The sequence below is a fragment of the Beta vulgaris genome, chromosome 1 (assembly GCF_026745355.1).
Source record: "Beta vulgaris subsp. vulgaris cultivar EL10 chromosome 1, EL10.2, whole genome shotgun sequence".
In the NCBI taxonomy this organism is placed as follows: domain Eukaryota; kingdom Viridiplantae; phylum Streptophyta; class Magnoliopsida; order Caryophyllales; family Amaranthaceae; genus Beta; species Beta vulgaris.
The window spans coordinates 25,998,802-26,014,129 of NC_079202.1; the positions used below are offsets into that span (position 1 = coordinate 25,998,802).

A 15,328-nucleotide genomic window follows, 5' to 3' on the forward strand; every position below is an offset into this window, starting at 1 on the left:
AAATAACATACTCAACAAGTCGAGCAAACTTATATGACTTACAATTGTAGAAACATTATTGAGCTTGCAAGGTGGAACGACAATGTGTACCTGTTATGTCCTAAAATTTTCCTAAGCTGAAACTTGCAGGTAATGCGTTTGTCACAGCTAGAGAGCATCAGGTAGCAGCTACAGCAAGCAGAGATGAAGAGTGCAAAATAATTCGGTTGGAAGAACATTAGATGCTAACTAAGACCAAGTCAAGTAATGACGTTGGGCCAAAGAAATACGAAGAAGTGGTTAGCCAGCAGAAGAGAAGATCTCCCTTGATTCTAGGAGTTGTGGCACCTTCATAGGAAAGATTGTTATGCAACGTTCAAATAAGGAATAACGTTATACAGATGTAATAGTATAAATAGAAGGGAAAATATTCTGTAAAACACAAGTCTTTACATTGCTCTTACTTTCATTCTCTCTCTTCTACAGTTATAATATTCCCAAGTGTATCTAGTATAAGCTATAAGTTGGTAGCTGCTAGCTATAAGTTGTAATCTTCTCATATAGTGGATTGGTGGACTCAATTCCACCCGCGGTTTCTACCCTTTTCCTGGGGTTTTCCGTGTCACCATTTCTTGGTGTCTTTGTCTCTTCTTTGCATCTTCTTTAAATTCCGTAGCTAGTTTCTCTTATCATTTCTAGCTGCATTTGCATTAGTTGTAGATCCTCAGCTAAGTTCTGCCTGATCAGAATATGGCATAAACAGTTTGGCGCCCACCGTGGGGCTCTACAGCTAAACTCTCACTAAAATCCCAAAAAGAAACACCTCAACCCAACTTTGAAATGGCTGGCGATTCTGCTGAAGCAATGAAAGCAGCCTTGCTGAAGGCTCAAGAAGACCTTCACCGCACTCAATCTGAAGCCCAGCAGACCATTGACAGCCTCATAAAGGAATTGGATTCTGTCAAAAGTAGCAAAACACCTAAACAACGTTTCCGGAACGTAGTTCCTAAGATTCTCGATCTCGAGGATTCCGAAGCCAGTGAATGTGAAGATGGAGTAGCTAGGTCTGACGATGAAGCAGATGAAGCTGATCCTGCAGCTAGGAAGATGGCGCTCCTAGAATCTCAGAACAGGAAGATACTTTGCATGCTGACGAAGTTGCCTGGAGCACCAACCCCTGTGGCTGAAGAATCTCCTTATGGTTATGCCCAATCCCCCTTCGTGGAAGAAATCGCAAGAGCCAGGATTCCCAAGAAGATCAATGTGACCCAGCCTCACAAGCTGTATGATGGGGCTGCAGATCCCTATGACCATGTAGCTCAATATAAGCAGAAGATGTGGACCTGTCCATTCCTGAGCATCTGCTGGAGCCACCATGTGCAAGTCCTTCGAGCCACCCTATCCGGCCTGCTTTTCAGTGGCTGATAAGTCTAAAGCCAGGTAGCATCCAAAATTTTGCTGCTTTAATTAACAAGTTTTATATGCAGTTTGCCAGTACAGGGTCCTAGAGAAGCATACCGGCGATCTGTACCGCATCACCCAGAAAGGCTAATGAAGCTGTGAGGCAGTACCTGATCGATTCAACAAGGAGATGATCTCTGTCAAGAACCTGGATGTCCCCACCGCTATCGAAGCATTCAGGAGAGGACTAACCTATAAATCTAGATTGTATTATGAATTGACCAGGTACCCATGTGGCAATTCGAAAGGTCAGGGCCAGGCTATGGCTGAATACGTGTCGAGGAGGACGAGGCGTCCAGTACGTGAGCGAGCCTAGCTACGATCGGAAATCCCAGAACCAGAAGAAGATGATTGGCGCCATCAGCCATATCAGAAGCGCGAAAGTAATAAGTAGCCAGCAAGGCCACAGGTAAATCAGCTAAAACGATTACCCTTCCATTGCTTCCTACTGTTTTAACGTGGATGCAGGAGGCGTAGTAAACGCACTAGAAAAGCTGGGAACACGCTAGGTGGCACGCAAAAGCGACAGACCAGACAGCGAGAAGGACACCACCAAGTGGTGTAGCTATCTGGCGACCATGGCCACGAACAGAAGAATGCAATGCTCTCAAAAAGGAAGTGGCTGGCTGCTCAAGAAGGGCTATCTCGAGCACTTGATGGGGAAGAGGGGCAGCGAGAAGAAAAGCTGGCCCCAGCCAGCAACAGCCTCATCCGCCACCTGAGCCCCTACACGATAAGGTAATCAATTCTATCTCTGGAGGTTCAGAAATATGTGGACTAACATACTCTGCAGCCAAGAGATTTGCCCGAGAAGGTTCCAAAACCGCACCAAGCCCGCTGAGGAGTGTGAAGAGAAAAACTCAGAAGCATGACCATCAGCTTCGACGAAGAAGATGGAGATGAGAAGCTGATAATCATGACGGCCTCGTCGTATCTCTCACCGTCAGCAATTGCCTCATGAAGCGAGTCTTGATAGACAATGGCAGCTCAGCTAATATCATTTTCAAAAGGCTCTAGAAAGCATGGGGCTGCAGGAAGCTGATATCCTCAAGAAAGCAACCGTTCTGTTCGGGTTCAATGGCGAGCCAGCTACAACGCTCGGGGAGATCGTATTGCCCACCTATGCAAAAGGAGTCAACCTCCAAACCAGGTTCAATGTGGTAGATTGTCCCTCAGCATATAACATCATAATGGGGACACCATGGATCCACAAAATGCGAGCTGTACCTTCGACCTATCATCAGACCATCAAGTTCCCTACCAAGTGGGGAGTGCAAGAAATCAGGGGCGATCGCAAGCTGGCTAGGGAAGTGCTATAGCATATCTCTAAAAGCAAAAAAGGAATCTATCTAGCAATTACAGCAAGGTCCAGCGCCAGAAGCCACAGATCAAGATGTAGATGAAGTGGCGTTGGACCCAGCAAAGCCAGAGCAGACCGTGCAGATTGGGGCATCCCTGCCAGCTGAGGAGAAGCAGCGGATTTTGATTCTTAAAGAAAAATATAAGCTGTTTTGCTGGAGCCATGAAGATATGGTAGGCATTGAGCCTGACATCATACCCATGCTAAACGTGATCCTAATCAAAGCCCGTGAAGCAGAAAAGAAGGAAGTTTGCTCCAGAAAGAATATGATAGTCAACGAGGAGTGGACAAGCTACTAAAGCTGGCAAAATCCGAGAAGTCAAATATCCGACTGGCTAGCTAACGTGGTGGTTGTTGGAAAGAAAAATGGCAATGGCGGTGTGCATGATTTTACAGATCTCAATAAGGCGTGCCCCAAAGATCCATTCCCGCTGCCACATATCGATGCATTGGTGGATGCTACAGCTGGCCATGAAAGGCTAACTTCCTGATGCATACTCAGGTTAAATCAGATACTAATGGATCCTGCAGATCAAGAAAAGACCGCCTTCATGACTGAAAGAGGCATCTATTGCTATAAGGTAATGCCCTTTGGGCTAAAAAATGCGGGTGCCACCTACCAGCGGCTAGTCAACAAGATGTTCGAGAAGCAGCTGGGGACACATGGAAGTCTATATAGAGACATGCTGGTCAAAACAAAGAAAGCAGAGGATCATGTGGACCACCTGCAGGAAACCTTTGAAGTCTTAAAGAATATGGGATGAAGCTAATCCTAGCAAGTGTTCCTTCGGTGTCCCAGCAGGCAAGTTTTTGGGTACATAGTCACCCAGCGAGGAATAGAAGCCAATCCCAGCCAAGTGCAAGCACTAATCAATATTCAGTCACCACGGAAACCTGAAAGAGGTCCAGAAGCTGACAGGGGAGAGTAGGCGCTGAACAGATTCATATCCAGATCATCCGACAAGTGCCACCTGTTTTACAACGTGCTAAAAAAGAATAAAGGATTCAACTGGACAGATGAGCATGAAGCTGCATTGCAGGATCTGAAGGCCTATCTGGCTCAACCTCCCCATACATCAAAGCCATCTCAGGAGAGACTCTCCAGCTGTATCTAGCTGTTAGCAGCAAAGCGGTAAGTGCGGTACTAGCCAGGGAAGCTGAAAATCAACAACTCCCAGTTTATTACGTTAGCAAATCCTTGCTAGATGCTGAAACCAGGTACACATCACTTGAAAAATTAGTGTTAGCTTTATATATGGCATCTCGTAAGTTGAGACACTATTTTGAGTCTCACCCCATTCATGTTATGACTAATTACCCCATCAAAGCAGTATTACGAAAACCTGAGCATTCAGGGAGAATGGCCAAATGGGCCATATCCCTAAGTGCACATGACATTAGGTATCTGCCCAGGACAGCTATAAAATCGCAAGCCCTAGCTGACTTTGTGGCGACTTTAGCCCTGACCTAGCAGCTACCGCTGAGGAAGAAGGCGCCACATTAACAAAGTAGGTAAATCAGGCTCCTGGCAGCTGTAGTGATGGATCTTCAAACTTCAGAGGGCTGGTCTAGGTATAGTGCTAAAGTCGCCACAAGGGGACATGATAGTACGCGCTATCTGCTGCGATTTTAAAGCTACCAACAATGAGGCTGAATATGAGGCCTTAATCGCAGGTATGTACTAGCCATGATTTAAAAGCTAACAGTTTGCTGTCTTCAGTGATTCGTTGCTAATAGTAAGCCAGGTAAATGGAGATACGCAGCTAAAGATTCTAAAATGGCCTCTTACCTGGAGCTAGCAAAGACAAAGCCAAGTTATTCGAAGAGTTCAGCATAAACAGATCCCAAGGGACCAGAATCCAAGGCCGAGCCCTAGCTAACCTCGGATCAGCACTCAGAAAATGCGATTTCAAATCAATACCTATAGCCCACCTAGCTGAGCCAGCTATCAGCAAAGAGGTAAACATGGTGCACAGATAAGCCAGGCAGGAAGCCTAGCTGGACCCAGCCAATCATCGATTTTCTGGAGAGGGGCATCCTCCAGAAGATAAGCTGGAAGCTAGGAAGCTGCGAATGAAAGCCACAAGATATCATGTTATTTCAGGCACTCTATTCAAAAGAGCTTGCGCCAGCTATGATCTATTACAAAGATGCTTGGAGAAAGACCAGTGGGAGCCCACACTCAAGGAATTCCATGAAGGTGAATGCGGGTCTCATGCAGCTGGAAGAAGCCTATCAAACAAAATCCTAGCATACGGGTATTATTGGCCAACCATGCGTGCTGATGCTAAGAAGTATGTACAAAAATGCGAAAGCTGCCAGAAACACGCAGGTATGACACATCAGCCAGCTGAGATATTGCATCCCACCTTAACACCCTGGCCTTTCATGAGGTGGGGCATGGACATTGTGGGGAAACTACCCGTAGCTCCAGGGCAAAAAGTTTTCATGCTGCACTCACAGACTATTTCTCCAAATGGATCGAAGCTGGGGCATTCCAACAGGTGAGAGACAAAGAAGTATATCCTTTTTGCATACTAACATTATCTGCAGATTCGGGGTACCTAGCGAAAATTTTGTGATAACGGATCACATTCATAAGTGACAAGACAAGGCAATTCTGTCCGAATGGAACATAGCTATAACTCCACACCTAGATACCGCAAGCTAACGGACAAGCTGAGTCCAGCAAAAGGTAATTATCAATGGCATTAAAAGGCGCCTAAAACTAAGAAAAGAAAATGGGCAGAAGAACTGCCTAAGGTGCTATGGGCAAACAGAACGACACCAAGAGGCGCTACAGGAAGAACTCCTTTCTCACTTGTGTATGGGTGCGATTCGGTGTTACCTGCGGAAGTAGCTGTCCCTACAGCTAGATATGGATTGATGACTCCTGAAGCCAACGACAAAGAGCTTAGCTATGACCTGGATTCCATCGAGGAGTTAAGAGATAATGCATTAATACGGATGGCTGCGCAACAGCAAATAGTGGCTCGTAGCTTCAAAAGAATGTCAAAGCCAAGGTATTCAAGGTAGGAGATTGGGTTCTCAGGAAAGTTTTCCAATACCCAAGAGATCAATGCGGGTAAGTTAGGGATAAGCTGGGAAGGCCCTTATCTGATTGATCAAGTAGTTGGAAAAGGAGCTTATCGCCTAGCTACTAAGGATGGAAAAGCAGTACCTAGAAGCTGGAACGCTTCTCACCTCAAGCTATATCATTTCTAACCTGGGGCATTAGCTAGGTAACTACCGGGCCAAAGACGCCATAATCTTTAAGTAAGGCAACCATTGTTTTGCACAAAGCATTGGTCCACCAGGTAAACAACAAATTAATTTTGCTAACGACTTAAGTACTTTATGATTATTGCTTGTAACAGCAAGCCATCTAAGTCCACTTCATGCGCAGGTAAACGCAAGGGGTCGCAGCACCCAGGTGGGTAGCTGGAATTTCAAGATCCAGCTGCAAGGTCGTAGCACCAGCTTGAGCAGCTAAGGGTTAGAGCACCAGAATTTAGCTGAATGGTCGGAGCACCAAGGAAACGGGCCCAACCAAAGATGAACAACGCTTACACCAGGTAAATATGTTGTTCTAATATCTAAGAACAAAAAGCATGCATGTAACATAAGTATTTATCAAAGTGTCAACAGCTAAGATCAAAAGGCAAAAGCATAAGTCCAAACGATTAAATAGCTAAAAGAAATATGTTCTTACAAAAACACATTGCCCCCATGGACAATGGTAAAAGTACCAAAGCTGATTAAAACTAAATTGTTCCAGAAAGAAAACTGATAAAGTGCTGAAGAAATTAAGAAGCTACGCTGGCATCATCGCCAACAATTTTGTCCTTGCCACTCGGAGCAGCACCCTCTGGCTGGTTGAGTGAAGGAGGAGATTCAGCTGTAGATTGCTCTGAGTTGTTTGCTTTGCCACCTGTAGCTAGAGCCTCCAGTGCAGCCATAGAGTCCAGCTTGAGGAATCTGTCAATGTAAAAATTGACACCCTTGTCATCTAGCTTCTTGAACTTTATCAGGTATGCTAGCTTTGCAGTTTCAATAATTTTGGCTTCGGCTTGAATGTCCAATGCCCTCTCCTCAGCATCTCTAACAGCTGCAGCTAGGCGTGCATTTTCTTTTTCCACTTCAGCTATCTTCTCATCTTTCTCCAGCCTCTCTTTTTCAATTAATTTCTGCTCAGCAGCTAACCTGCTCTCAGCATCCAACCGGGACTGTTTCTCCCTCTCCAGCTTAGCTTGGTGGCTCAAGTTGTCCTTTTGCAGCGAGCCACCATATCTTGAAGAGTGGCGACGGTCCGCAAGCTGTCCCTAGCAGCTATGCAGCTCTGGGAAAGCTGGCGTATCAAGGAAAAATGTAAGTATAAGCAGCAACAATAATATTCGCTGAATAGAATAAATCGTAAAGTGTTTCTAACCTGTAGTGATAGCTGAACAGCATGGTTCAAGACAACCTCAGGGTCTTGTCCTTTTAACCTCTTTTGTGCAGTTGGAAATACGAGCTTGTCAGCTGCAGGCCAGATCCCACCTTCTAGGCCTTCCTCAGCTAGGAAGTCTGCAGGGAAGCTCACAAGGACTTCGTCTCTAGGAGAATCAGTCGTGATATCAATTGTAGTTGGGATGGTAGATGAGCGTAGGTGCTTGCGAGGAACCTTCTCAACCTGAGATTGCCCAGAAGAGGTGGTTGATCTCTTCCTATTCTTTAGCCTATCCATAGCGTCCTCGTCGGACAAATTGCTAGACCTTGCTGGAGCTGTACGAATAAGGAAAACCTAGTTGGCCTAATGTCTAAGAATCGTAAGTTAAATAGAATCTTTGCAAACTAGAATTACCTGTTGACATCGAGTTGGTGCGAGAAGAATCTTTAGAATCTAGGGGTAGAACCTCAGTAGGAGCTGTGAAGGTGCGTTCCTCAACGGGGAATTTAAGCAGTTCTGGTAGTCTCTCAGCTTGTTCGGGTATCTAGGAGACAATGGGGCCAAGACCTGCAAGGAAAACAAGCTAAGAACCTAGTTAATTCATTTTTAGGAGCAAAACGCAAATTGAACAGATAGGTACCTTTAGTAGACCAACCCCCAACTAGAGGGCTCCCAGCTTCGCCCAGCGAATCTTTCACTACGAAGAAATACCTAGTCTTCCATACGGAATCAGATGCGATTGTACCTTCTATCAAAGGGGGGAAGGGAGCCTTAGCCCTAAAAGTTATGAAACCCTTGCCTGATTTTCTAACACTGTAGGCAGTCAAAAGTTCGTTTAAAGAGAAGGGGTTGTGCCATGTTTAGTTAAGGTCTTTAGAGTCAAGCAGGTTTTCCAAAAAGCTGGCATCAGCTGGCCAGGGGACAGGTGCAAGACCTCCATAAAGGACCTAGTAAGGTGGGAAAATTCGTAATTATACCCTAGATAGAAAGGATGCTCATAGTAGCAAATGTAATCCTCCGGGCAGGTTTCGGGCCTGCATGTGGGAGTGGGGAGAATGATCTGAGTGTTTTCAGGGAAACCCCCCAGAACTTTGAGCACCTCTATGTCTCGCTCAGTGACAGACGAAGCAACATCTATAGCTCTACCCATTAGAGAAGAAGAAAAGATCTAAAAAATTCCTGAGGAAGCAAACGAAAGAAAGAAGTTTTACCTGAGAAGAAGGGGAGTTCGCAAAAGAGTAAAGTGAAGTTTCAGGAAGGGTTGAAAGATCCTTAAATACTGGTAGCTCAACGGTAGCCTGAGCCAACGGATAAGTATTAAATGTTGCGTAAAATTTATCTTTTAGCTGTTGATAAGTAATCAATTACCTGATGAGTTTATCTTTTCCCAAGAAAATTATCTTTTTAGCGGATAAAGGAGTTTATCTCTTAAGTAAATTTTTTTTTTTTTTTATCTTCAAACGTTTTAATTCCTCGGGCAAAAAGATAAAAATCTTTTAAGTTTATCTTAATCTTAAATCCTTTTGCTAACAATTTGTTTTGATTGGTAACTTGCGATTTTAACTCAGCGGCGCCTAGGTTGGCATCACAAGTTAGGGGCAATTGTTATGTCCTAAAATTTTCCTAAGCTGAAACTTGCAGGTAATGCGTTTGTCACAGATAGAGAGCATCAGGTAGCAGCTACAGCAAGCATAGATGAAGAGTGCAAAATAATCCGGTTGGAAGAACATTGGATGCTAACTAAGACCAAGTCAAGTAATGACGTTGGGCCAAAGAAATAGGAAGAAGTGGTTAGCCAGCAGAAGAGAAGATCTCCCTTGATTCTAGGAGTTGTGGCAACTTCATAGGAAAGATTGTTATGCAACGTTCAAATAAGGAATAACGTTATACAGATGTATTAGTATAAATAGAAGGGAAAACATTCTGTAAAACACAAGTCTTTACATTGCTCTTACTTTCATTCTCTCTCTTCTACAGTTATAATATTCCCAAGTGTATCTAGTATAAGCTATAAGCTGCTAGCTGCTAGCTATAAGTTGTAATCTTCTCATATAGTGGATTGGTGGACTCAATTCCACCCGCGATTTTTACCCTTTTCCTGGGGTTTTCCGCGTCACCATTTCTTGGTGTCTTTGTCTCTTCTTTGCATCTTCTTTAAATTCCGTAGCTAGTTTCTCTTATCATTTCTAGCTGCATTTGCATTAGTTGTAGATCCTCAGCTAAGTTCTGCCTGATCAGAATTTGGCATAAATAGTACCTTTACTTTATCCTCATATATGGCTCCAACTCCGAATTTGGTCTCTCTAGACTCCAATAATCCATCATCCTCGACTTACCAAATAATCTTGAACTCCATGTAAATTTTACCTCAATAACAACAACAATATAATCAATATATTTATTTATTTAACTCTTGATGTATAAACCAATTTGAGCACTCTTTTCTTCCTCTGCACTAATTAATTGAAACCTTGAATTGCTCGAGTTATAACTCTAAAACTCATCATCCTAATTTCAAGATTAACTCCAACTTAACCCATTAATCAAATCCAATAAACTATCATTAAAATTATATACACCAAAACATAAATTTACAACTCTAAAAGAACAAAACAACTAGTTGGCTCCACTAATTTGAGTTTTAAAATATGAAAAACTGAGATTGTATACTTCCAACAAAAATAATCATTTTGTGCTGTTAATATGTGTTTAAAGCAATTACTATGTAGATTTCAATTCGCAAAGTAATTTTTCAATCAATATCCAACATCCAAGTCCTAACTAACAGGGCCGTCTCATACAATTTAGGGGCCCTGTGCTATAGTAAATTACGAGGTTTCAAAGAGTAAAAAAACTGTCCTTATATAAATTTATGCCGCCTTGTTTTTTCCTACTTACGCCAAAATATATACACGGGGTCTCTATAAGAAACAACAGACAATGACTTTCCACCATTCCCATAATCCCATATATCAAAATTTAAATTTCATACAACTAATAAAAGTTGTTTTTCTTTCCGAACGAAATTCAGAAATATACTACATGTTCATTATTAAAATATACTAAATGATACATTCAACTGACAAGACTTAGTAATCTCCGAACGAAATTTCCATTGTTAAATCAAATAACAAAAAAAGAAGAAATAAAATGTAATCTATACCAAAAAATATTGAAGACTAAATCTAGACAAAAAAGAAACTAATGCGTAAATCTGGAAAAAAATTGTTAAAACAAAGAGAAAAAGTCAATTTCCATTGTTAAAACAAATGATAAGAAAAAATTGTTAACAAATTGCTTCATAAGCCACAATACTGTTGTCGCTTTAGAACAAATTGAAAACTAAATTTGGAAAAAAGAGAAATGCGCAAAGAATTGATTGAAACCAAAGCCAAAAAGTCAAAGCATGATAAAGTTGAAAGGAGTTTTGGCGGTAATATAGTAGTAAGGGATGGTTGATGGAGCTGCTAAAATCAACCGAAGGTGAAAAAATGGAAGATGAAAAAGTGGAGAGAGAAAATTGCCTTGAAAATGTATATCTTGAAAAACAATAAATGACAGAGTATTTCATTAATTGGGTTTTGGAAATCGGGAGAAAGAACAAGAAAACAGACGCATTAAACATCAAAAATTTACTAATTTAATTTATTTTTTTTTTTACTTTGGAGAAACAACATATACAATTGGGCCCTTATATTTTAGGGGCCCTGTGCAGTTGCTCACCCTACACAGGGCCTTAGCCGGGCCTACTAACTAATAGATAATATCATAACACTAAACCTTATGTAAATCTGAATTTGGAATTTACAAATTAAAGAAAAGAGGTTACTAGTAGAATAAATGCTTATCGCTAAGGTCATTAAGTGGTCTATTGCGGCGGTTTTGGCCGCGCAACAATTAAGGGGGCAACAATAGGTAATTAATATATTGTTGTGGTTTTAAACCGCAACAATATTTAAACATATTGCTGCGATTTATGGGAAAAACTGCAATAATATTTGTATTTTATATCAGAATAATACGACATATTGCTGCGATTTCTAGGAAAAACCGCAACAATATTTTGTATTTAATAATAAAAATAGGCATATTGCTGCGGTTTCCTCCTAAAACCGCAACAATAGACGCTAGGCCAGTAAAAAAAAAAATTTAAAAATTTCTCGAGCCATAAATTTTTTGTAGTTATAGTACCATTATTATAATATGTTACATAACTACAACAATTTATCGTTACCAACACTCAATACAAAAGAGAAACTAACAAATTTAAAAACTGAAAAAAAAGACTAAGAAACAAATTAAAACTAAAAACTTCTACAAAATTAAGAAACCGTAAAGAAAAAAGTAAGAAACCTGAAAAATCTGAAAAGCAAAAAAAAAAATCTGAAAAAACTACATCACCACACTGTAATGAAACTGTAACTACAAAGTTAAGAAACTGTAACTTAAAAAACTACAAAAAAGCTGAAAAATATATAACAAATAAAAATCTAAAAATTGAAAAAAAAATTAAAAAAACATCACCAAACTGTCAACGTTCATCTTCAAAACCTGATGAAAACCGAAGATAAAGTGATAACACATGAAGGTCAACGAGGAGGAGTCTAAAAAACGACGCGCCGGTACGGTGCACAACGAGAAAAACGAAAAGAAATTCAGATCTAAAAAATGAAAAAAAACGGAAAAAAAAACTGACGAGGGTTCGAGTCGAACGACTTGGTGAACGACGATCGACGATCGGGATTAGTTGTTGCGAAGAAGACGACGTTGGTGAGAGGGTTTGAAGGAGATGACGTCGGTGAGAGGTGAAGAAGACGACGTTGGTGAGAGTTGAAGACATCGAACGACTTGGTGAGAGGTGAAGACAGCGAACGACGAGATGAGAGGTGAGGGTTTGAACAACGAACGATGAGATAAGAGATGAAAGGGGACAGGTGAGAGGATGAGAGGATGAGAGGAGAGAGAAGGGTTTGCAAAACCGGCTGAGGAGTGAGACGGGTAGAAGGAACCCTAAATGCCACTTTGGCGGACGTGTTTAATTAAATTCTAAAGTCTATTGCTGCATTTTTTTGTAGGAATCGCAGCAATAGATTAAAATATTATTTTAATATATTGCTGCGGTTTTTGTCAAGAACCACAACAATATGTCTGGTCAAATGGTCAAGTCTTTTCAAAAAATTTCCTGTTCACATCATATCGCTGCGGTTTTAGGCCGAAATCGCAGCAATATCTTTATTTTGTAATTTACCTTTTCTTTTTACACGATATATTGCTGCTATGGTTGAAATCGCAGCAATAAGCAATTACTCTATTAGTGGGTGAAGGAGCTTAGCTTTGCGTTTCATAGGAGAAACTAGAAAGGTAAGAGAGAAGCTGCAATATACAGATGCAGCAGCACATCTGCTCTCAAGGTAAAGGAGGCCCCCAAGCGCCACCGCAACACACTAGTGGAAAAAAAACGCTTTTGCTACATTACAAGTGCGTCGATTTATAAAGACACCGAAGTATAAGAGCTAATATTTTTCGCCAAAATAAAAAATAAATGCTCAGGTTAACTGGAGCACTTAGCACTCAAAAATATGTTTTACTTGTGTTATGCGACACGCGTGACGCTAAGAACCTCATGTTCTGACTCAACCCCTCTCTCTCATTCTAAATGTCTCACACTCCCAGTCTCACGTCTCTTTCTCTCTCTTCTTCTCTTTCCCTTTATTCTTCAACCTCCTATAGGTTTTGAATATCTTCTACATGGATCTCTATATTCTTTCAAATCTTCAACTCATTTTCTCACCTCCTCCAACTTGATCTCTCGATCCCCATTTTATGTGACATAATTTCGGGTGGTGTCCTCCCATGAAACTAAAGCATTCACCACCAAAGAGAGCAAAAAGCACTTACCAATCGAGGAAGACGAACTCAGATTCCTCCGCTTATTACCGCGCCGCCATCTGCTTCCAAGGGTTTCTCCCCCTTTTCATTTTTTTCTTATTGTCGACTTTTTGAGTTTTTATTTTTGTTTCTCTTTTCCTTATTTTTTCTGATTTGGAAGTTTTGGATCGAAATCGTGAATTGAAGGTTATTAGGTTAATTTGTTGGATTTTGTAATACTATTCGAACTCTTTCGTTGTACTCCTTCATCTTCGTCTTCTTAATCTTCTTATTTAACATCAGCATAATCCACCTATGTATGGGTATAACCAAGTGCATTAGCGGCCACACATGAAGTTTCTGCGAGCACGTTAAAGTCATCTACAACTCCACCAAAGTCAGTTCATCCCCGATGGCCGGCAACATTGGCGGACACCTAACAAGACAAAAGGAGGGAATCTTCCCACCTGTCAAGTGCGTCACAGCCCTAAACGTGTCGAAGGATTATACGCCCTGTCATAGGAATAGTATTTCTATAAATACCCCAATAGTACTATTCTGGAGGTACATTCTCTGATACTAAAAATAGCTTATCTTTCTCTCTCTAAGTTTTCTCTCTCTAGATCATAGTGGGACCATTACTGACTTGAACGTCGAAGGGGGTTTCCTCACAACCACCCCGAGGGTACCTCACGTTTACGTATTATGCAGTCACACAGCAAAGGCGTCACTCCACTTCTTTGGCGGACTCTACTGAGGACGTCAACCGTTTCAACACCGAAACAATTTGGCGCTACAAGGAGGGGACTTCCTATCCTTTCAGGGAAACAGTCATGGGTGACGCAAACAATACCGGTCACGGTACCCAGGAAATGGACGTCGGTCAAACATCATCGCAGCCAGTTATCACCGGGGCGCTAGGAAACCCGCAATTCAATTAATCGGACGCCTGAAGAGCAGACTCCGAACAGTAACGTACCTTTTAACTTGGCTCAACTGAGTCAATTCTCTCCTGAACAGTTACAAACTGTAGCGTCCTTTATACAGATGTTAACTGGTAATCCCCGGCAGAGTACTCCACCTACTCAACAGCTTGGCGGAACCCGTAAGCGACCACTGGCTACGGCCGGTAGGAACGCCGACGGCACCCCGCTTCGAAAGATGCAGTCCTTGGGTAAAGACGGACATGAAATGGAGAAGAAGATAGACCGGTCTGACTATGAGGAAGCGATTTTGGAGACATAGGAGTTATACCATTCTGAAGAAGAGACTCAAGGTTACTCCCGCCGTGAGTACAGTGCCACCGGCGCTAGTAACTACTCGGCAGGGGTGACCTTCTTATCAAGCCTAAGCTCTCTCCCTTCACTCTCGAAATATTGAACCATCCCATGACGAGAATCAAGATGCCGTCCTCTAAGTATGACGGCACGTCTGATCCAGATGATCATGTGGCGGCTTATGAAGGCCATATGTTCCTTTACACGCAGGTGGATGCCATCTGGTGTAAGGTCTTCCCTTCCACTCTGACCAGGATAGCTCAGATGTGGTTTAAAAGTCTCAAACCAGGTAGCATCTCTAGCTTCTCTCAGCTGTCATCCACATCCAGTACACACTTTGTAAGCAATAGGCGTCGTGAGCGTACTACTGGAGAATTCCTTTCTGTCAAGCAAGGTGCAAATGAAAGTTTGAGGGATTATATTGGCCGTTCCAATGTCGAAGCGGTTTCGATACCCAAAATGCAACAGGATGTGGCTGTGTTAGCTCTGATGACGGGGCTTAAGGAAGGATCGCCATTCCGGAACTACCTGGGCCGGAAAGCATATACATCTTTGGGTCCAGTCCTTGGCAAGGCCAATGACTACATCAGAGGAGAAGAGTTCGACAAGGCAGTAGGCAACCGTGAATCTGATAAGAAGGAAGATAAGCAGAAAAAAGAAAAGGGTCGTTAGAGTGACCGCGGCCGAGATGAAAGAAGGCAGGAATCGAATATGGTCAAAAGAGGGAATAACCGAGAAAGAGAAAATGAGAGGTATGACCGCGATCGGAGGGACCACGAGAAAAGCAACCGAGAAGGGGGTAAACGCAAGGAGAAATTTGATGCGTACACTCAACTCACCACCTCAAGAAGTCAGATTTTCCTGATGAACAAAGATAGTGACAAATGGCAGCGTCCGAGGCAGATGTTCCATAAGAACCGCGATAAGAGTAAGTGGTGTCATTTCCATCGGGAT

General features: G+C 42.2%; 1 protein-coding gene across 1 annotated transcript; it reads left to right on the forward strand.

The window, feature by feature from the left end:
* Positions 1–14,500: 14,500 nt before the first annotated feature.
* On the forward strand, positions 14,501–15,046 carry LOC104899716 (uncharacterized). Its single transcript, XM_010686964.2, has one exon. The coding sequence runs from the start codon at positions 14,501–14,503 to the stop codon at positions 15,044–15,046; it is 546 nt and encodes a 181-aa protein (XP_010685266.2).
* The last annotated feature ends 282 nt before the right edge of the window (positions 15,047–15,328 follow it).

What these genes read in the sequence shown, in the direction of transcription:
- LOC104899716 (XM_010686964.2), top strand. Translation starts at nt 14,501, where the DNA reads ATGCCGTCCTCTAAGTATGACGGCACGTCTGATCCAGATGATCATGTG.